Below are 22172 nucleotides of genomic sequence, written 5' to 3'. Positions count from 1 at the left end.
GTGGCCATGGGGAAAAGGGGTGTGAGGGGTGCCAGACTGGGGTAAGACGACAGAAGGGGTTGGGGGAGCAGGGGCTGAAACGGGGAGAGGATGGGAAGGAATACACCCTGAATGAACTGTGGGAAACCCTAACATTGTGATGGGACCTGTTGAGTCTGGAAGCACTGGAGAGGGGCTGAATGCACAGGGTGAGAACTGGCCCAACACCTGGGAGGCAGGAAAAGGGGGGAATTAGGCAGTTGAAACTATGGAGGGGGGACAAAAGTTAGAGGAGCCTATATTCGCATGCTCTTGGGTATAGTGGCTGGAGAACAGGCCTCCCCAGACACGTCTGCCCTTCAGGTCAGCCTGCTCCTCTGTCCCTCTCCTTTCCCCTCCTCTGTCTGTCCCCTTCTCCCCCAGCCATCTGTTGGGTTTTCTACATTCATGAGGCTGTGCTGTGCCCAGGGGCCTTCGGAGAGGGACTGGTCTGGGTGTTTCTGTCTGTCCACTTGTCTGCCTTAGCTCCAAGGGTCTGCCTCAACTGCTGCCCACCTGCTTCCCCAGCACTCCTTGCAAGAGGCAGGAAGAGGGACTGTTTCCTTCTGCAACCCACACCCGCCCAGCTCTGGGTTATGCAACCAGCCATTTCATTCTTTCCTAAAACAAGGGCTCTGGGCAGTGACTAAGTTTAACTTCTGGGCCCCCAAGCAAGAATGTCAGCAAGGGCTTCCTGAACTTTTGGGTAAATACAAAATAAAATGAACCTCCCTCTCAGCACTGCCCCTCCCCACAGGCTACCCTGGGTCCCCAGGACCTGCATTTACAGGAGCGGTGTTTCCCTGTTGCCCTGAGATACTGATACAGATAGGACAGGCTGGGAAGAAGGAAGTTGTGGGGCAGCCGTCCTCTACCTACGCTCTTTCACCCCCGGCCCCAAGCTTTGACCCTGAGTGGGGAGCTTGGTTCCTGTCCCCAAAACCCTTATCACTATTTATTTTGCCCTGCACATGGTTCTGGCTAGGGTCTTTCTCCTGGACTCCAGCTTGGAGTAAAACAGAAAAGCCTGCGGGAAGTTGGGATGTGGGAAGAGATGGCTGTGTTCTTCACAGCATCCCAGTGTGGCTTAAAGATGCTTGTGCTCCTTCTTTGTAGGTTACCTTGCAGAAAAAGCCCAATACTCTGCTATCTTCTAACATCTGCCACTCCTTCCTGGATTCCCCCCATCCGTCCAGCGTGGATGTCCAGTGTCACATGCCCATCAGTGCCGGGGGTCTCAACAGTCTCCTTTTTGCAGACTGAAACTCTTGAACACTGCTTTTCCTCCCTCTGGGATGGCCTCTGCTCAGCACCCAGAACAGAGATCTGAAGTACATGGTGGGCACTGAGGCTGGAGCGTGGGCCAAGGCAGAAACCCTTGGGATTCTGTCTGGCCTCTGCATGAGAAGTTTGCTGAGAAGCTGCTGCCAGGGCTGTGAAAAGGCTAAATAGCTTGGGCTGTTACTTAGGTTTTTCTATAAATAAACTTTGCTGGGACTTCCTCCTCCTCTTCTGTGTTACCCTCTGTTCTACTGATCCCTATGCTTGGCATCTCTCACACCCAGCCTTCCAGATCCAGGGTACCCCCTAGTGCTGACTTCATTTTGAGAACAAAGGATAAAGAAAGGACCCTGCCTGGACCCTATTCAGCTTTAAGTCTGAGAAGTGGTGTCACTTCTGTCCATAGACAGAAAGACCCAGAGAGGAAGATCAGTGACCATGATGACATGGCCTAAGTCTGGCCTGGGCCTGATGGGGACTGTTGTGGGAACCTCAGCTGGTCTCCAGCCTGTTTTCTGCCATCTGTCCCACACACAGCCTCCAAACTGCTGCTGCTGAAACACGGTCCTGATCCCTGTGACTCTCTCCTCCTCAAGGCCATGGAGGGTATTGCATGTCCTCCTGCCTCCACAGGCCCTGTGCGCCATCTGGCACTCACCGGCCCTGTGGCCAATGGCTCTGTGAACACACTCTGATTCCGCCAGCTGGTTGAACTGCCTTCCCCAGAACCCTGCTGTGGTTTCCCATCTTGGGTACTGAACTGGGCTAAGGGGAAGTGAAGATGAGGCATAACTGGTACTCAGAGGTAATTTCTTCCCCTGGACTCCAGGCTTTCAGCTCCCAGGGACTAAACCCTTCCCTCACTCCTCTCACCACAAGCTAAATTCTGCAACCTCTTCCCCATCTGCCTGGCCAGTTGAGGCCTTTCCTTCCTCTGATTTCATCCACATTGTTGAGTTGCTATTTTGTGTTTTTGCTTCTTTTATTTATTTATTTATTTATTCAAAACAGAGTCTCACTTTGTAGCCTGGGCTAGAGTGAATGTCGTGGCGTCAGCCTAGCTCACAGCAACCTCAAACTCCTGAGCTCAAGTGATCCTTCTGCCTCAGCCTCCCAAAGAGCTGAGACTACAGGCATGCACCACCAAGCCCCGCTAATTTTTTCTATTTTTAGCAGAGATGGGGTCTCACTCTTGCTCAGCCTGGTCTCAAACTCCTGATCTCAAGCGATCCTCCCACCTGGGCCTCCCAGAGGGCTAGGACTATAGGCGTGAACCACTGCATCCGGCCGATTTTTGTTTCTTTTCTTGTGCTTTATTTTTCCAGTTAGATTGTGAGTGCTTTGAGAACAGGGGCCCTACACCTTCTTTATTTCTGGGCCCCCTAGCTTCCAGCCCATGTAAGTTTAGAATTGACACGAGGAAATGTTGATGTTTTTGGTGGGAGCAAAGGCAGTCCTGGGGGAGAGGTGAGAGGTGAAGGGAGCACCTCAACTCTTCTGAGGGCTATGTCTCTCCTGGACTTCTGAGCTAGCCTAGCCAGGGGGTCTCGGCCCTCTCTCCCCTTCAGCTCCCTCTCTCTTTTTTCTTTGCCTCTCCTTGACAAAGAGCCTGAGAGGCCCAGAGTGTGGCTAGGGTTCACTAGGAGAGGGAAACCTGCCCCTAGGATAAACCAAAAAGGGCTTCACAGGGAAGCCCTGGGAACTTTGGAAAATGGTATTTTGACCGGAAATTGTCAAAGGCTTTATAATAGCGTTTGGGAGAAGAGATAGGTAGGGCTGAAGAGAGGAAAACATATTTTTGTATAACAGACACAGAGGTAAAGAGGCAGGGGAACAGGACAGCGTGTGCATGCCAGGCATGTGCGTTCTACCTAGGCGCCCGGTGATATCAGAGAAATGAGTGTTGGGAAGGGAACAGATGACTTTTCTAGACTGGGCCAGAGTCAGCCAGATGGTTGGGAGTTGGGAATCATTAGTGAACAAAAAGCAGCAGCTGGGGATCTGGGACTTGCTTTATTTGCAATTAAGTGAATAGAAGTATATTCAGTCATTCAATGGATTCATAGAGCACCTATTTATGTAGACGTAACTGGAAGATATGGACACAAATAGGGAGGAATTGTGTTCCTGGGGAGCTTAGCACTAGTTTTTGCCCACCTAACATATATTTAATAAACACCTTAAAAAATCAGCTGATGCCAGGGTATTCTGGGATAGAATGTAGACTGACAAATTAGTTTAATCGTATTACATATTTATGACATTGAAGGGGATGAGAAAAAAAGGAGCTGACTTAAGTAACTTTGGAGGACACTGTTTTGACTGGAAAATGTCAAAAGGTAAAGATAAAAAGAATGATATACTCTACATCAACATCATACTCTTGTAGGTAAATTTGTTTCTCATTAGGGTATGGCTTAAAAATTTTGAAACTGCTTTACATCTATATTGGGTTGAGCAAATAATTCATGGATGTTGGGAGCCAGGTTTCTCATTGTCAGAGAGAGAAGTTATGGAAGGCTGGAATGAGCTCCGGGTTAGAGCCAGAGACATCAGTGTGAACTCATATTTAGTTTAATACATATACAGATAGATAGCTAGAGAAACAATTATAGAGTGTGTGTATACATATGTATATTACCTAACCCTGTTCGCTGAGAGAGCCTAAAAGTAATGACACTCCAATAGCAGTGAGCATACCTAACACCCAGATCTTGGTTTCTAAGTACCATTCTCTAATAAAAGGGTGAATGTTTCTCCATTCCTTGGAGAAATAGCCAGTTCTGGGGCTGGGGCAGGGAAAATACAAGATGATCTAGAGCATCTTGTAGTACTAGAAAGTAAGGAACTGCTCAAAAAACAAAAGGATGGGGGCATATCAAAGGAACAAAGGAACCAACCAAAAAGAGCTCCCAATGGCCAAGGCTGAAACAATTCGAGCAACAAAATAAATTACTTAGTATTGGATTATAACTGAAGGTATAAAATAAATATATGTGAGTGCATATTGATTGTATTGGTTTGCTAGGGCTGCCATAACAAAGCACCATGAATTGTGTGCCTTAAAACAACAGAAATTTATTGTCACAGTTCTGAAGGCCAGAAGTCCAAAATCTAGGTGTCGGCAGGGCCTTGGTCCCTCTGAGACTCAGGATAGACTCCTTCCTTGCCCCTTCCCAGCTTCTGGTGATGGCTGGTAATCCCTGGAATTCCTTGGCTTGCAGTTGCTTTGGTTCAATCTCTGCCTCTGACATCGCGTGGCTGTCTTCACATGGTACTCCCTCTGTGAGTTTCTGTCCAAATTTCTCCTTTTTATAAGGACATAAGTCATACTGGATTAAGGTTTACCTAATGAACTTATCTTAACTTGGTTGAATCTGCAAAGACCCTGTTTCCAAATAAGGTCACATTCTGAGCTACAGGGGTTTAGAACTTCAATATATCTTCCTTTAGAGGACACAACTCAACCCATAACACTGATATAAATAAATAATTGAATAAATAAACAAATTGAGAAGAGACAACACTTCCAGAAGATTTCCAAATAATTTATGTAGATACTTCACCCTCCAGAAGGTGGAACTTAACATCCCTTCCCCCCTTGAGAATGGGCTAGACTAAATGACTTGCTAGATTTGCTTGACTCTAAGGAATATAGTACAAAAAGGAAAAAATAGTAACTTTGCAGTGGAGAAAATTGGCAAATACTACTACTTAACCAAGTGATCAAAGTTAAGCTCACCAGTGATGTCATGCTAATATTTAGTATCAGGTACCCCCGATATGATGGGGTGAGAAGTACTTCATCTCTATGGATTTCTTTCAAAGAAATCCATAACCCCAATCTAATCATGAGGAAAGCATCAGGCAAATCCAGATTGGAGAATACTTTACACTGCGGTGGTCCCCCATCTTTTTGCCACCAGGGACCCTTTTCATGGAAGACAATTTTTTCCATGGATGGTGGAGGGGATGGTTTCAGGATGGAGGGGGATGGTTTCAGGATGATTCAAGCACATTACAGTTATTGTGTACCTTATTTCTATTATTATACATTGTAATACATAATGAAATAATTATATAACTCACCATAGGTTAGGGACCTCTGTTTTATAGGATACCTGGCCAGTAATCCTCAAGACTGTGAAGGTTATCAAAAATAAAAAAAGACTGTGGGCCGGGTGTGGTGGCTCACGCCTGTAATCCTAGCACTCTGGGAGGCCGAGGTGGGAGGATCGCTCAAGGTCAGGAGTTTGAGACCAGCCTGATCAAGAGAGAGACCTGTCTCTACTAAAAATAGAAAGAAATTAGTTGGACAACTAAAAATATATAGAAAAAATTAGCCGGGCATGGTGGTGCATGCCTGTAGTCCCAGTTACTCGGGAGGCTGAGGCAGAAGGATCGCTTGAGCCCAGGAGTTTGAGGTTGCTGTGAGCGAGGCTGACGCCATGGTACTCTAGCCCAGGCAACAGAGTGAAACTCTGTCTCAAAAAAAAAAAAGAAAGATTGTGAAACTGTTTCAGACCAGGGGAGACTGGGGAGAGATGACAACTAAAGCAGTGCAGTGCCCTGGGTTGGATTCTAGAATAGAAAGAAGACATCGATGGAAAAATCAAATCCAAATGAAGTCTGGAGCTTAGTTCATCATAATGCACCAGTGTTGGTTTCTTTTCTTTTTTTTCTTCTTTCTTTTTTGAAGAAGGAGTCTCTGTTGCCTGGGCTAGTCTCTGTGTGCCCGGCCCAACTGATAATCTTTTATATGTCAATAGTACATTCGTCAAATTAAGAAACCAACACTGGACCAGGCACGGTGGCTCACGCCTGTGATCCTAGCACTCTGGGAGGCCGAGGCGGGTGGATCGCTTGAGCTCAGGAGTTCGAGACCAGCCTGAGCAAGAGCGAGACCCTGTCTCTACTAAAAACAGAAAGAAATTCATTGGACAACTAAAAATATATAGAACAAAAATTAGCCGGGCATGGTGGCACGTGTCTGTAGTCCCAGCTACCCGGGAGGCTGAGGCAGGAGGATTGCTTGAGCCCAGGAGTTTGAGGTTGCTGTGAGCTAGGTTGACGCGATGGCATTCTAGCCCGGGCAACAGAGTGAGACTCTGTCTCAAAAAAAAAAAAAAAAAAAAAGATTATCAGTTGGAGAAACTGGGTGAGGGGTATTTGGGAACTCTCCATAGTATCTTTGCAACTTTGCTGTAAATCTAAAATTATTCTAAAATAAATAGCTTATGTTTAAAAATCTTAATAATGGTTAACCTCAGTTTCTAGATAAACAAAAACTGTATGTCCTGTATCCTGAGCTGAGGATTTAAACATAAATAAGACATACCCATTGCTTTCAGGATCACAGTCTAATAGGGGATGACCACATAAACTACTGATAATGATGATAATAATAACAATAGCTTACATTATCAAATGCTTTCTATATGCCAAGAACTCTGCTAAACACTACCTTTAATCTTTGCTAGAAGTTTATAAGGAGAGTGCTATTATTGTTTCCATTATTCTTCCCTTAGGAGAGCACTGAGGCTTTGAGATAAGTGGTGGGACAGGGATTTGAACCCAGAACTTAAGGCCTCTATGACCCTCTCTTCTGCCTCATTGTCATCTTCTTCACTTCACTGGCCTCCTAGCCATCTTTTGGAGTGTTGCTAGAAGCCTTTTCTTAGAAGTTTCTGCAGGGCAAATCCATCTCCAAATGCCTCTTCATGGGCTGTGGGTTGTCACTCGCAAAGGCTTTTAAACATGATCACTTGCACTGGGAGAAGAGCCATTCCACAGGGGATCTATAGGTAAATTCTGGGGCCTTAAATGCATTGCCATGGTTATCATAATAGTAGGCATCAGAAGGAAGAATATGGGAAATAAACCAGAAGACATTTCCTAGGGTCCTAGTGGAAGTTTCTGCCTGCTATTATTTCAGACTCAACACATCTAATACCATAGTCATCACCTTCCCCAACAAGCCATTCCTCAGATTTCCTGTTTTTGTCAGTGGCCTCATCACTTTACCAATCTCCCAGTCATCCTCCATTCTGTTCTCTTCTCTCATGAAATTACATTTCCCTGTTGGTCAGTCCTCCTAATGATTCCCCATCTGGCCTTAAAGTTTTTTTTATTTCTAAGGCCATCCTGATGGTTCGGGTTCTCATCATCTTTCACCTGGACTGTGGTGATAGTTTCCTATGCACTGCCTGGTTTTCAGACACCACCTACTCTGTACCCAGGCTATTCTTTCTAAAACGAAAATAGAGCAAATAACTCCTCTATTTTCTCAGAAACCTTCAATGACTCCTTATTGACACCAGTTAGTAGGTTAATAATGAATAATTATTAACTCTAGTTAATAATTCCAAGTCCAAATCTTTGGTTTTAAGGCCACTAGTTCTTCAGCCCCTATGATTACCTTTTAAGAACCACCCTCTTTTGACCACATATACTTTTTGAATTCACACCTCTAAATTTTTACTCATGATCACACCCCTAACCTTTCGTTTCTGCTCTAACCATGAATTCTCTCTTTTTTATTATCAGGCTCTGGATGAAATTGAATAAGTCTATTCATCCTGATCCCAAGGAGCTCACAGTCTATTGAGAAAACAGACAGGCAAGTCGATAATAGCACTATATAAGGATAAGAGGGATCAAGGACCAGGTGAACACAAAAGAGAAACTTAAGCTTGCCTGGAAGAATCACAGAAGGCTTCACAGGGGAGGTGATACTTTGGTTGATTCTTGGAGGAATAGGAGTTTGTGAGGGAACGGATTGAGGGGAAGGCTTCCAGGGAGAGGGGCACACATGTCTCTAACAATCATGTGGCTGTTTATCATGCGTTCCTTTTTAACATCTCTTGTAGTTTGTCTTGTATTTTTTCTAGCAGCTTTTCATATACTACGTCTTGTCCACTTTTAACTGCCTTATGAGCGCCCTTAGGACAGGGATCATGTCCTTTATTTCCCCTCTGTAAAATGTGGGTAGCTATACCTACTTTACATAATTGTTATGAGTGATAGGAATAATTCATGTAATGTACATGCCAGACACTCAGTAATTTTTTTCTGTAATGAATGAATGAAGTGTCTAGCTCAGTTTCTGGCTCATACTACATACTTAGTATTTATGGAATGAATGATGGTACCCTGGTTCGAAACTGTTGTGTTCACAGCTGGAACTTGGCCTTGGAAGGCCTCACTGGGCTGGAAAAGATCAAGAGAAAGGCAGCGTTTCAGCAGGATGGGATACCAGCCCGTGGGAGTGAACCACACAGATGAGGGCTCTTCAGTCTGAAGAGGAGGCAGAGATATTGAGATTCAACCTCAAGTTCACTAAATGCTTATTTATTTTTTGCATAATTATCATGATGTTCCATTACCATCACCACTTTGTAGATACGAAGACATATCCAGAAAGGTTAAATATCCTGCCAAAGGCCACCCAACTAGATGGTGGAATCTACTAGATTCCAAGTTCAATGTTCTTTTCACTGAAATACACAAATTTTCATGACGTAGAAAAACATTAAGGATTTGAATAAGTTAAATAGACTTGTTTGCTAAATTCTCTAAATACTCAAGCCACATACAGTTTCTAGAGCAAGAGAGAGGTTGTTTTAAGGCAAATAAAAGGAAGGGTTCCTTTATGTTGGGGGCAGAGTAGGGGATAAACACAAGAAATGTATTATGATTAATGTCACAAACTGAAAAAGCGGAAAAGTTAGAAAAGAGTTAATAAAATCTAGATAAAGAATCCCTGGCAAATCATTGAAAGACTAACCCTCCTCTTCCTCAAACTGAACTATGAGACTACTCCAGATCTAAGTGTGGGCTCTTTCCAAAGGCAACATCGGGCTGTTTGAGGGCTGGTTTCCTATCCTTGGGCAAGGCAGCTGTGCCCTCCCAGAGCCTATCTCCCGCATAGCTGTTGAAGAAAGCTGTGAACAAAACATCAATTATAGTAGATATTTCTTTTCCTCCCTAAAATTTTGGCCTGAAGGCCTAAAATGTAATGCCAAACAAAGCAAGTTTAGGAAGATAGCAATTAAATCTCATACATCAAAATCGAGTATATGCAAAGTCAATATACAGAAATCAGTTGTATTTCTGTATATTATACTAGAATGAACAATTGGAAATTGAAATTTTTATTTATTTATTCATTTTTTAAATTATTTTTTAGGAGACAGGGTCTTGCTCTGTTGCCTGCACTAGAATGCAGTGGCATCAGCATAGCTCACTGCAGCCTGAAATTCCTGGGCTCAAATGATCCTCCTGCCTCAGCCTCCTGAGTAGCTGAGACTACAGGCTTGTGACACCACAATCAACTAATTTTTCTATTTTTTTTTTTGTAGAAATGGGATCTGGCCCTTGCTCAGGCTGGTTCTAAACCCCTGACCTCAAGCAATCCTCTTGTCTTGGCCTCCCAACGTGCTAGGATTACTGGTGTGAGCCACTGTGTCTGGTCTGGAAATTGAAATTTAAAAATAACACAATTGTAAAAAATATGAAATAGTTATGGATAAATCTGACAAAAGATCTGCACACTGAAAACCACAAAATGTTGCTGAGATAAATTAAAGAAGACCCAAATAAATGGAGAGATATACCTTGTTCATGGATCAGAGGACACATTGTTAAATGTCTGTTTTTCCAAAAGTGATCAATAGATTCAAATGATACAACCACTTTGGGAAACAGTTTGGCTCTTTCTCAAAAAGCTAACCCTGCATCTACTATGTGATCCAGACATTAAGTCGTAGATATTTACCCAGAGACAATGAAATATATGTCCATACAAAGACTTGCACGTGAATATTCATAGTAGCTTTATTTGTAATAGCCTAAAACTGGAAACAACCAAACATCCATCAACAGGTGAATAAACAAACAAATTGTGATATATCCAAACAATGTCATACTATTCAGCAATAAAAAGAAATAAACTATTGATACAAGCAAAAACATGGGTGAATTTTAAGATAATCACACTGAATAAAAGAAGCCAGACCCCTCCCCCCAACAAAAGAACATTTACCATATGATTCCACTTAAATACAATTCTAGAAAATGAAAATGAAGCTAGTGACAAAAAAGCAGATTAGTGGTCTCTTGGTGATGGGAGGATGAGAGGGAGGGATTATAAAGGAGCATGAGGAAATTTTAAGGGTGATGATATGGTCACTATCTTGATTGTGGTGATATATTCATGTGTGTATACATAACTTATCAAATTGTACACCTTAAATATATATGGTGTTTTGTATGTCAATTGCCCCTCAATAAAGCTGTTTGGTCAAATACATGTAAATGCCAAGCACAAATTACCAACTAGGTCCTGAGAATGCCAATGGAAAGAGGGTCACCCAAAGGGCCAGCCCCATACCCGGAACTTGAAGATGAGGAAATTCTGAATGGGTTCACCGACCATCATTATCACTTTGGAAACACCTTCTTTTGCCATTTCTCTCCACCTCAGACCCTAGCCAGCTAGCTAGTTTTTGGAAGGAGCCCTGGTCTGCGATGGACATAACTGCGGCAGCCTCCCAGGCCAGTCGTTCTCTGGCTGCCTTTAGGAGGAGCTGAGCTGAGTCTTGAGGTCTTTTCATAACTCAGGAAGAGGAGTGGAAAGGAAGCAATGAAGGAACCCAAAAAATCTGGAGATGAGTTGGAGAGGGTAGCTATTCAAAACCAAGTAATGGACGGGGGGAGGATGGCTGGAAAAGACCCAAAAGAACGCGTGCTTCAATAATTCTTGTTTGTGAATGAGAACACCAAGACCTCGGCCTTTCAGTCACATTAATTCTATTTTCCATCTACCCCTATTCCCATCACCCATTTCCATTATGCTACTATTTATGGGATACGAGATGATGGCTTTCCTTTTCACTCACCACTTTAGAGTACGTACTTATGATAAGAAGAGGATAGCTCCTGGGGTCTCTCACTGTCTAACAGAGACAGATCTACACACATACATGACTCAACTAATAAAAGCAAGACTATAATAAGCGTTACAAATGAAGTGCTACAGAGGAGGGGAAATCTTTTTGTTCGAAAAGAGAGATGCGGTGATGGGAGGACATGGGGAGGTCCTCATGCAGGAGTCCAGACTCCCCGGCAGTAAACAACACCCTTTAGGTGCCGAGTAAGTGTTACTGTCCTTCCTCCCTTCACATTCCGACCCGGTCTAACTTTCCTTTAGTCTACCAAACCCTCTGTTCCTCCCCAGCATGTTGTTTCATGCCACTGTGCTTTTTGCATCCGCAGTTCTCTCCTCCAGGAATGGAATGTCCTCGCCAGAATGAATGAACGGTGACATGAAATGGAGCTCGGCAGAGTATAAAGCATGTGGTAACAGTTAAGCCCACGGGCTATGGAGGCCAGCCTCCGGCTCCTCACTGGAAATAATAATATTCATTTCATAAGGCTGTTAAGTGGATTAAAAGGATAGTCCCCGTAAAGCTTTTAGCATCACGTCTGGCATGTAATGAGCGCTGAGGAAATACTCGCAACGTGTGTGCGAGCGTGGCGACCTTCGCCTGCCCCGCCCCGCGCAGGAGCCGCCCCCTGTCCGCCTCCCCGGCGCCCAGGGCACCCAGCGCGGCGACCGCGCGGCCACGTCGCCTCCTCTCACGCTCGGGACACCCGGGTTTTCTAGACCCGACCCAGCGCTAGGTGCCCGGTGCACCGGGCCGCGCCACACACCCTGCCTGCGCCCTCCGATTGGCTGGTGCAGGTGCCTTTCGTCAGAGGACGCTGCCGATTGGCTGCGACGGGGGAGGCGGACCTCAGGGAGCGAAGGAAGGGCGGGGACCCGGATGTGTGTGGTGGCGGCGGCCGAAGAGCTTGTGTGCGGAGCTGAGAGGCCTATGGATGAGGAGGACGCGGCGGCCCCGGTAGGCGGGGATCGGGGGCGGGATCCCGGAGGCCTCGGGTCTCCCCGGAGCCTGAGGCGGGGGTCCTGGGCGGGGGCTCCAGGGCCAGGGGGCGGGGCCCTGCGCTCTGGTCACTGGGCTTCCTCGGTTGGCTCACCCTCGGCCCTCCGTAGGGCCGGGGACGCTGGGCGTAGTCAAGCTGACCGGCCGGGGCCCCATTACCCCCGGATCTCGTCTGAGTGATCAGGTCGTTCCCGGGGCGGAGACAGGGCCCAGCACGGCCCCCACTCGTCGGTGCCAAGGCTTTGGGGTTCTGGGCAACCAGATGCCTTTAGATCTGGGGCTCCAGCATCTCCTGGGGTCAAGCCCTGGCAGAGTGCCCAGGAGTGGAGTCCTTGGGCTGCCCCAGAGGTGCCTACTCTTCTGGGCGACGTAGTGGATTGTAGCTCCTGCATGAGGGTCCTAACGTGCTCATTGGGATTGAATTCAGCCCAGCCAAGGCTTCCTAAGCACCTACTGTGTGCAAGGCAATGTCAGGTCTTGATAGAACCCCTGCCCCAGGGTTTGGGGAGTATGCAGAGAAGAGTACTTCACCTCTTTCTCACATTTGGCTCCCAGGAAAAATGTATTCATTCATTCATATGGTGGCACTGCTAGTGGTTTAAATACCTGGATCATCCCACTCTTTTCTGTCATCACTGCTACCATCTTCGGGGATGCCACCTCTCATCCAAAATGCTGCAGCAGCCTTGTAATTGTTTGCCCACTTCTGCTGTTGCTCCTATTGTGATCAGTTCTCCAACCAGCAGCCTGAATGATTTTTAAGATCTGATGAACTTTAAGATTATATCATTTCCTTGCTTAGAACTCTCCAGAGGTTTCCCGTCACATTTGGAATAAAATCCAGACTCCTTACCATGGTCTGGTATGATCTTGATCTGGTTCCTCCCTTCTTCTCGTCTTCTATGTTCCCCTCACATTCCCTACACACCAGCTATCCTGGCCTTCTTTCTGTTTCTCTGCCATGCCAGCTCCCTTCAACCCAAGGACCTGCTGCTGTCCCCTCTGCCTGGAATATTCTTTTATGGACTTATCACATGACTGTCTGCTTTTCAACTCAAATGCCTCAGAGACACCATTTCTGTCCATTCTGCCCACCGCTCCCATATTCTTTATCATATCACCCTGTTTTATTTCTTCACTGTCTAAAATTGTCATGTCTGTTTATTGTCTGCCATGTCCACCCCCCCACACACTAGAATGGAAACCCTATGAGGACAGGAATCCATCCATCTTGGTCACAGTTATAACTGTGGAGCTCAATAAATGTTTGTTGAATGAGAGAATGAGGGTGGGGATTGTTGAGGTCAGTCTGGGCAACTGGCCTTAAGTCCAGCACCCTTTGCATTCTGGGTTGAGCAGGATGAGGTGCTTTGCTCAGGGCCCTGCTTCCTCCTCAACCCCTTATCCCCTTGGCAGGTTTGTTCTCATGAACAAGATGGATGACCTCAACCTGCACTACCGGTTTCTGAATTGGCGCCGGCGGATTCGGGAGATTCGGGAGGTCCGAGCTTTCCGATATCAGGAGAGGTTCAAACACATCCTTGTAGATGGAGACACTTTGAGGTGAGTTCAGGGGAATGCTTCCACATTTTCCTTCCTGTTCCACATCTTAGAGATGAAAGGGGACTTTTTTGGAGAAAGGGGACTATCTGTGTTGCTCTGGGATAGGGAATGCTCTTGACCCCAGAGACCTTTCTGAGTGGAGTAGTGTGTGCTGCTTCACCCTGCACTCCCCTCTGTCATTGGGTGGCTCTGTCCTGGTTCAACAAGGAAAGGATCCAGCAGGGGTCTCTCCTGGTTAGGTACTGGAAGCAATCATGTCAGATACGGGAGGCTGCGGGGGTCTCAGGAGTTCCCCGAGTGCTTTGTTGACAAGACTCCGGTGTGTCTGGGGGGTGTCTGAGACTCCTGCCTACGTCTCAGGGATTGGGTTTGGTAAAGAGTGGCCATTTCAAAGACAGCGGATTTCCTGTTTTGGGAAGGACAGTTCTGAGGTGCATCCTGTCCACCACTTCCTGTCTCTTTCTAGCCCTTTGGTTTGTTTGTGTTTGTTTTCTCTCTTTTCTGGCTTCAACCCCTTCCCTGACTCCTTCTGAGCCTATTCTCTCCCAGAGTTGTCACTGAAGGGGGAAGTCAGTAGTGTAATTTAGCCTGGAGGCAAGAAAGCTGAGCAGTGGGGATTGAATAACTGTCTTCCAGTCTATGAAGGGCTTTGGTACAGAGGGCAGAGACTAGCCGTTCTCCAGCTCCACTGAGGACAGCCAGAGAAAAACAGCCAGAGCTGCAGTATGAGGGACTGAGGTTAGACAGGGTTGTGAGACCCTTCCTAGCAGCTAAGGGGGCTCTACATTCTTTTCCCTCTGGAAATGAAGAAACCAGGCTTGCCTTGGTCTGTGGTATGGCTATAGGACCCTAGCTGGAGGCAGCAGGAGGGGTGGGGTGAGGTGACCTTAAGTATCTTGTATGGTGTCTGTGCAGATGTCCTGCAGTGTGGCCTGACAGATTCTCCTCTCTGCTGGCCCTTGCAGGGTTGGGGTTAGGGATGCTGAGGCACTCCCACCAACTCCTGCGCTGGGTTGCTAATGGAGCTCCCCTCTCATTCGTCCTTCAGTTACCATGGAAACTCTGGTGAAGTTGGCTGCTACGTGGCTTCTCGACCTCTGACCAAGGACAGCAATTATTTTGAGGTGATCAAGGCAGTGGGTGGGCAGAGCAAGGGATGAGATCAGGGGTGAGATCATTAAGCTCCAAGGAGCTCCTTTACTAGATTCATGACCTGGTCCGTTTAATTGTCCATCAGCATTGTCCTGTCGACTGGGAAAAGGGTGCAGAATAACATGGCCCTAATCTGAGAAATACGTGCCCTGTCCCTTCTGATCTCCTGCCCCTTACCTAAGTAGACTTTGACCCACGTCCTTTCCCACCCACTAACCCAAACCCAGCATCTTCTCCATTGCCTATTTTTTTCCAAAGCTAGGAAATAATTTTCTAAGTATTTATGGTGAAGCAGGCCCCCACCCTCCCCAGTTCTCCCTGTGAGCATCGTCTCTTCTCTGATTCCCATGTCTGTTGTCTTTTTGAGCCTCAACCCCCTTTGATCTCTAGCTCCCCTTCCTTCTACCCCCAGCAATTCATCCTGTTTCCCATCCTTGCTAACTGTGCCCCCCTCTCTTCCCCCAGGTGTCTATTGTGGACAGTGGAGTCCGGGGCACCATTGCTGTGGGGCTGGTCCCTCAATACTACAGCTTGGATCACCAGCCTGGCTGGTTACCCGACTCTGTAGCCTACCACGCTGATGATGGCAAGTGAGTTGCCTCCTGAGGAACTGACCCATTTCCTATGGATTTGGGAACCTTAGATATGAAGGACTTCCTCAGGGTGGCTTTTCCCATTCCTTTCTATCTTCGGGTGTTTCATAAATGGTTGTGGTCAGGACAGGGAGGTGGCCTGGCAGCCACCCTTGCAGGTTTACAGACTTAGAGGGGAGGTAGTCCTCATGCTAGGACATAGGTGAAGCCATCACAGAGTGACTAGGAGCGGTAGGTTGAGGCCTCAGCTGTCAGTGCTGGGGAGAAGTTGGGAGGCCAGGTTTGGGTTCTGTGTCTGTGCTACTCTGTCCACAGGCTGTATAATGGCCGAGCCAAGGGCCGCCAGTTTGGGTCAAAGTGCAACTCTGGGGACCGGATTGGCTGTGGCATTGAGCCTGTGTCCTTTGATGTGCAGACTGCCCAGATCTTCTTCACCAAAAATGGGAAGCGGGTGAGTGAGAAATCCTAGGTGGGATTTAGGTGGCTTGAAGCTGCCCAAGGATTTGTAGAAGTGATCAGGAAGAGTTTGCTGGCTGGGGCTGCCAGAAACATGTGTGCTTAGTTCCCACGTCCTTCATTTTATCTCAGATTCTCCTGAAGCCTCCATGTGTGGGAGAAGACACTTTCCCTGGCCAGGGGAAGCTGGGACATTACCCAGATAACAGGCGTAGAGGGGCAAGTTCATGCAGCAGAGGCTCAGCAGAAATTGTGGGGAACAGAATTGGGTGATTGGGGAATTGGGGAACAGAATTGGGTGAACCTTCCTAGAGGAAGGTTTTGAGCAGACAACAGAGGGGAACAAAGAGATGTAAAGGTCATAGGAAATCAAGAAGGGGAGAGGGGGGAGGAGGGGAGGGATAAAAAGCTACCTGTCAGGTACAGTGAACACTGTCTGGGTGATGGGCACACTAAAAGCTCCAACTTACGCATTATGCAAGGTATCCATGTAACAAACGCACTTGCACCTCCTTAATATTTTGAAATTAAGAAAAAAAAGAGGGGAAGATGATGGCCTGGCTGTATAAACTGGAGCTCCTCTTTGGGTTTTTGACTTGAATACTTTTGAGGATATGTCCTTTTTGTGTTTTATTTTCCTTTTTACACTTCTCCTTCCCTTTCCTCTTCAAAGAGAGACGAGTAGTGGTGAAGAGATGGGGCCAGAGCAAATAGAAGAGAGAGACACCCAGCTCTCTTCTCTGTCCAACTCCATCTCCCACCCTGGGAAAATTGCTTTCCCAGGCCTTGGCTGAGAGCGCCTGCTCCCGTAGCATCCGCGCCTCTGCGCGTTCCTGCTCCAATACATGCTCACACATACTAAAAGTATTTGGCAGTGAGTCAAGAGGCTTGTGTTTGTCTTCTAGCTCTGTGGATACCTTGCTTGGCCTGGGGTACTTAGCACATTTTTAAACTTTTCTGCACCTCTCTGGGTTTTCTTTATTTGCCAGTGTGTGATAATCATTTGTTGCATCATCTTAAAAGTGCCCTTGTGAGAATTAGATGAGCTATGGAAAAGTGAGCTAGGTGGCAGCTCCCTCCCTCCCTCCCTCCCTCCACTGCAGGTGGGCTCTACCATCATGCCCATGTCCCCAGATGGACTGTTCCCAGCAGTGGGCATGCACTCCCTGGGTGAGGAGGTGCGCCTGCACCTCAATGCTGAGCTGGGCCGCGAGGACGACAGTGTCATGATGGTGGACAGTTATGAGGACGAATGGGGCCGGCTGCATGATGTCAGAGTCTGTGGGACTGTAAGTACAGGGCAGTGGGGTGGGAGGGGCTAGGGTGGAGAGGGCTGGGCAGGACACCTGTGGACACATGAGCATGTTTGAATGGCTTAGAATGGGGAGAGACGATAGTGTCTTTCGTGGGGTTTTGGCAGGATAGCCTGGACCCCCTTTTGGCTTGATCCCAGCTCAGCTGGCCGGGCTTTCCATTCACAGTGCTATGGGGCAGGTGTGGTCGCAAGTCCCACGCATGCAGGGGAAGGTCCTCTGCTGATCTTTTTTGAGTGTCAATGTTAGTCTCTGCTGCCTTCCCCTTACATTTGATAGAGGATGAGAATGGAAGCAGATGAAGAGTCAGTGAGAATCCTTGCGTCTCCAAAGGCTTCATCCATCTCCTCATACCTGCTTTAGTCCCTCCCTGGATTTTAAGCTTTCTTGGGATGTTGATGGACCTTGAGAGAGGGAAATTCTTGCTGCCTACCTGGCATGCCTCATGCAGTGTTGGGAGTGAGTATCCCTGGTCTGGGTCTGGCCCTGACCTCTAGTGTGCTGCTCAGGCCTCCCACTTTGAATTGTCCCTCTGCTACCCCTTTTCCTCCAGCCTGGCCTTTTTCTCCACCCTCTGGCCTTCTCACCCCAACCCAAGCTGTTTTCAACTCAGCCTTTGATAGCAAAACAGAAGCAGTGGGGGGTGGGAGTGGATTATGAACCAGGCTTCCCCCTTGTGGAGTTCAAGGTAAGTGGACCCCAGGGAAAGTGGCAGAAAGTGTGCCCTCCTGCTGCTTCTAATGCTCTGCACCCCTTCTGGCACTGGGGTCCAAGGGCTGCAGCAGCCATGAGCCAGGAGGCTCATAGGCCCACTTCTTGACTCTCATCTTTTTCCTTTCTTTTCGCCTTCTGCCACCATTTTGACAATATCTACAGAGTTGAACTTGGGACTGAGCCAGGGCGATGTTCCAGCTCTCATCCCTGACCTCTCCTCAAGAGTTTTTTCCTGGCAACCTCTCCCTGCCTGGACCTGTCCCCACTCTGCCCCCAGCTCCTCCCAGGCAATCTTTTCTAATTGTTGCAGAATCCTGTAGACATTTATAAATAGCCTTCCTTCCTCCCCACCCTCTCCCCAATAACCTCAGGCTGCTCATTTAAGAAGTTTTTTCTGTCTTAGACATAAGCTGTCAAGTTTGGCTCTTCTCTCATACCCTCAGACCCTGCGGACAGCTGGCAGGGTAGGAACACTGCTCCCTGAGCACTTGCTCCTCCGGGGCAGACTTGGGCATGAGCCTCTGGTGGGACATGTGCCTTCTTCTAGTCTTGCCAACTGTCCGTCTTTCAAGCAGTTTCTTCCAGCCCTTTGGGCATCCCATCCCCACTTGTCTCCTGGCCTCCTCCCTGCTGTCCCTTCTTACCATCCACTTGGTATTTCTGACCCAGCGATCACAGTTGTGTCAGCCTGGAGGAACCATGGAGAGGTCATTTGGGCTGTGCCTGTGCCTTCTCTTTCTAAAGATGTCTAACACAGCTGTTTCTCCTCTTTGCCCTTTCTGTTTTATATGTCCCCCTCTGTTGGGGAGCCCTTCCCTGGAACCCCAGACCCCTGCTGTTGTTGAAGCCCGTTTCTCCTGTCCTGGGTGCGGTTCTTAGTAGAGTGCCCTTTAGAACCATAGAGGTTTTAGAGAGGCTTTGTTGTTACCTAGTCCAAGGTTTCTCAGTGGGGAGACAGTTGGCATTTTAGTTGGGACAATTCTTTGATGTGAAGGACATTTAGCATCCTTGGCCCCCAGATACAAGATGCCAGTAGCCCCCTCCCCTGTCGTTGTGACAGCCCCAAATATGCCCACACATTTCCAAGTATCCTCTTGTTTTGCTGTTGATGAAAAAAAGTCCCAGGGAAGAGTGAAGTGTTTAATATTGTTGAAATGTCAAACAGTGAATTAGCAAAACTAGGCCCAGATATTCATTCTTTGACTCCTCTCCACTGCCTTTTCTGCTGTCCAGTGTATGCTGTTACCTTCTACCCAAGCCTGCTCTTCCATGGCCAGTCATCTCCTCTCCTCCCACCCCTTCCTCATCAGAGAATGGGAGTTTCTAGATTTAAATGCCCCCTTTGCCTGGGCTTCTTTTGCTTAGTTCCTTTAGCCAAGGCCCTTCTAGCTGAGTTTACTTGGCTTCCTTGGAATTCCTTTACTCCTAACCTTTCTCAGTTTAGGGTCTCAATAATCTCTTTTCCCTTCTCACTGGTTCTTCCCGTAAAGAAGAACAAATTCAATTCCTGGCTCTTTTCTTTTTTCCTCCAATATCTCATTATGAAAAGTTTTAAACATTTAGAAAAGTTTAGAAAAATAGCACAGTGAACGCCCATATACCCATTCCCTAGATTCGACAGTTGTTAATATTTAGTCGTGTTTGTTTGACCTGAGTGTCTATATATAGACAGAATTCCACTCTTTCCTTGAGTAGAATTCCTCCCCTGCCTCCTGTGGCCTCAGTTTCCCCTCCTAAAGAGGCCCCCCGCCACCAGAGCTCTGAGGGTGCTAAAGAATTGCAGCTGCATTTGCTCAGGGACGGAGTGTTGTCCCTCACCTCACCCCTGCCCCCAGCCCTTGCAAGGTGAGGTAATTGGAGGGTGGGGGGCTGTAGGTACAGCCTGGGGATTAGACTCATTTTCTGTCTTTGTTCCCTATTCATAGCTCCTCTGACAACTCCTTAGCGACCGGGCAACAGCTTTGGTACACAAAGGGTGGTGAGTGAGGCCCCACCCTCCAAGGGGTCCTCCCCAGACCCAGCCCAGAAGGCTGTGTTGGAGCCTGAGCTGGGGTGCATGTTCTTGGTTCCTGTTTCAGCTGTGTCTGGGCCCTCAGGGCACTGAGCCCTCCTTTGCTCCTGTCAAGAGGGATTAGGGTCTCTGCTGGCAAGGGGAGGAGGGAGGTTACCAGCAAAGAAGAGGCTGGGAAGGCACTACTGGTATGAGGTGGGGTCTCTACACGCTGATCTACAGCCTCTTCTCTGCGGCACTGAGTCCACCTGTTTGGCCTCCCAGGGATTCGTGGTCTGTACATGTGGGGGAAGAAGAGGTGGTTGAGAGCCTCAAGGAAGTGTTCCCTCTACCCCCACCAGAGATGTAGAGGAACATTCCTGTTGATTGGGCATTGTTTGAGGGAAAGACACTTGGGATAGGGTAGTCTGAGGAGTGTTCCTCTGTCCTGGTTGGCCTAAGGGGCTACTCTAGTTGGAGGTAAGGGCTGAGATGAAAGTTTATGTCCTTCTTTGTGATTGGCAGTTCCAGTGTAACCCCTGTTTCCTGATTTAAGGAGAGGCGGAAATGTGAATTGATCACCTACTGGGTGTCAGGCTCCGTGCTAAGCACTTGACATTTCATGTAGTCTTCTCACCCGTTTTTGGGACATGCAGGTAGTGTTATCCCTTAACGTGCTCAAGGTTAGTAGCTACTAAGTAACAGGAATTCGGATTTGAACCTATGTCTGTTGGGTTCTCTTTCAAACTAAGAGGCATCTGAGACACAGACGGAGGGGCCAGCATCAAGGTCCTAGCAGCTCACTCTGGGGCTGACCCTCCCATCTCCTCTGGGTGCCTAGTACTGGTCAGCCAAGGAGGGGGAGGGATGTATTTAAGAAAGAATCTTTGAGAGGGGCTAAACTTTCCCGTCACGTGCACCCCTCTAAGAAGGCTCTGAGAAGGCTCAGGGCTGGGCTCTGCTTAGGAGAGGGAGAGTGGATGGTGTCTGACGGCTTCTGCCCTGAGGGCTGAGCCGTGCCTCTCTGGAAGAGGGCACGTTGTGTGGTGACCTAGCCATCCATTCAGCTGGTCGGTGGTCGTTCTGTGGGTAGCGGGCGGGGAGTGGGTTTTAGAGTCCTATGTTAGTGCAGTTCGTCCTGGATTTTCAGTCTAAGGAAGCATCCTCACCCTATCCTTAGACAAAACTGCAGCAGCTGCCCTCCTGGGGGCTGAGGCAGAGGGAGTGGTTGGGCGGGTTTTTCCCAAGGATCAGGCTCTGGATCAGCTGTTTTTTGGCTCTGGAACTGGAGAACGCTGTGTTTCCTACGCTGAGGCCAGTTGGATAGAGTGGGTCGAGGGCAGCTGTGGGGTCCCCCACCCAGTTCTGCAATGCTGGTGGAGAGGCTGGGCTGGGGGCTGCTCTGACTGGGTGGAGTGTAAATTAGTTAATATGCATCAAGCCACACCCTGTGCTGCAAAGGAGGGACCCAGGCCGAGCAGAGAACACACAGGACCACCAACAGACAGTGTGGGCCAGGCTGTGGGTTTAGGTGGTCTCCCAAACGTCTCTGGCTTTCCCCCTGATCTGCCCCCAGTTCTCTTTCGAGAGGAGGGGAGGATGGGCTTGAGGTGGCAGGGCTCTGGGGATCCAAGGCTGAGAAGGGCACCAAGCCCTTTTATTCCCGCTGTCTGAAGGGGCAGTGAGGGTGCGGGACCAGCCTCCGCAGGAGACACGCACAGGCGTCCATGCTGGTGCAGGCGAGCATAACTCCTTTCCTGTTCAGGCAGGAATCTTTGCGGGGTGAGAGGCCAGGATCCCAAGGCTTGCCAGGGAGACACAGAGGAGTCCCCAGGGAGCCTGTTTTTTTTTTTTTTTTTTAGGGCTGCCGGGGTGGGAGGGTAGAAGAAAGTCTTGAGGGGCAGTTGGGCTAATTAAAAGGGGATTAAGGAATCCCAGGTGATGCTGAGGGTGGGGGAGAGAGGGGATGGGGTTGAGTCATAGCCCCACTATTACCATGACAACTGACAAATAAATCCTCCCAGATTGGGGGTTGCCGCCCTGTCATGCCCAGGCAGGACCATTGTGGGACTGGAGAGCCCCAAGAACCCATCAGTCATCTCCCCTCTCCTGCCCCCTCCACACCCCTACTTTAGCTTGAAAGAAC

At 48.0% G+C, this 22172-nt stretch overlaps 1 protein-coding gene across 1 annotated transcript in view; it reads left to right on the top strand.

The window, feature by feature from the left end:
• The first annotated feature begins 12099 nt into the window (after positions 1-12099).
• SPRYD3 (SPRY domain containing 3) overlaps positions 12100-22172 on the top strand; it is a 14301-nt gene continuing 4228 nt past the window's right edge. Inside the window, exons 1-6 of the mRNA XM_012652147.1 lie at positions 12100-12203; positions 13662-13808; positions 14857-14932; positions 15426-15550; positions 15869-16004; positions 17113-17298. Of these exons, the coding sequence (XP_012507601.1) occupies positions 12181-12203; positions 13662-13808; positions 14857-14932; positions 15426-15550; positions 15869-16004; positions 17113-17298 (693 nt within the window). The 5' untranslated portion in view covers positions 12100-12180. The remainder of the gene's footprint in view (positions 12204-13661; positions 13809-14856; positions 14933-15425; positions 15551-15868; positions 16005-17112; positions 17299-22172) is intronic.

Source organism: Propithecus coquereli, unplaced genomic scaffold (genome assembly GCF_000956105.1).
Source record: "Propithecus coquereli isolate 6110/MARCELLA unplaced genomic scaffold, Pcoq_1.0 Scaffold111, whole genome shotgun sequence".
NCBI lineage: Eukaryota > Metazoa > Chordata > Mammalia > Primates > Indriidae > Propithecus > Propithecus coquereli.
Note: the sequence above shows the minus strand (reverse complement) of the source record. Positions and strands in the feature narration are given on the sequence as shown.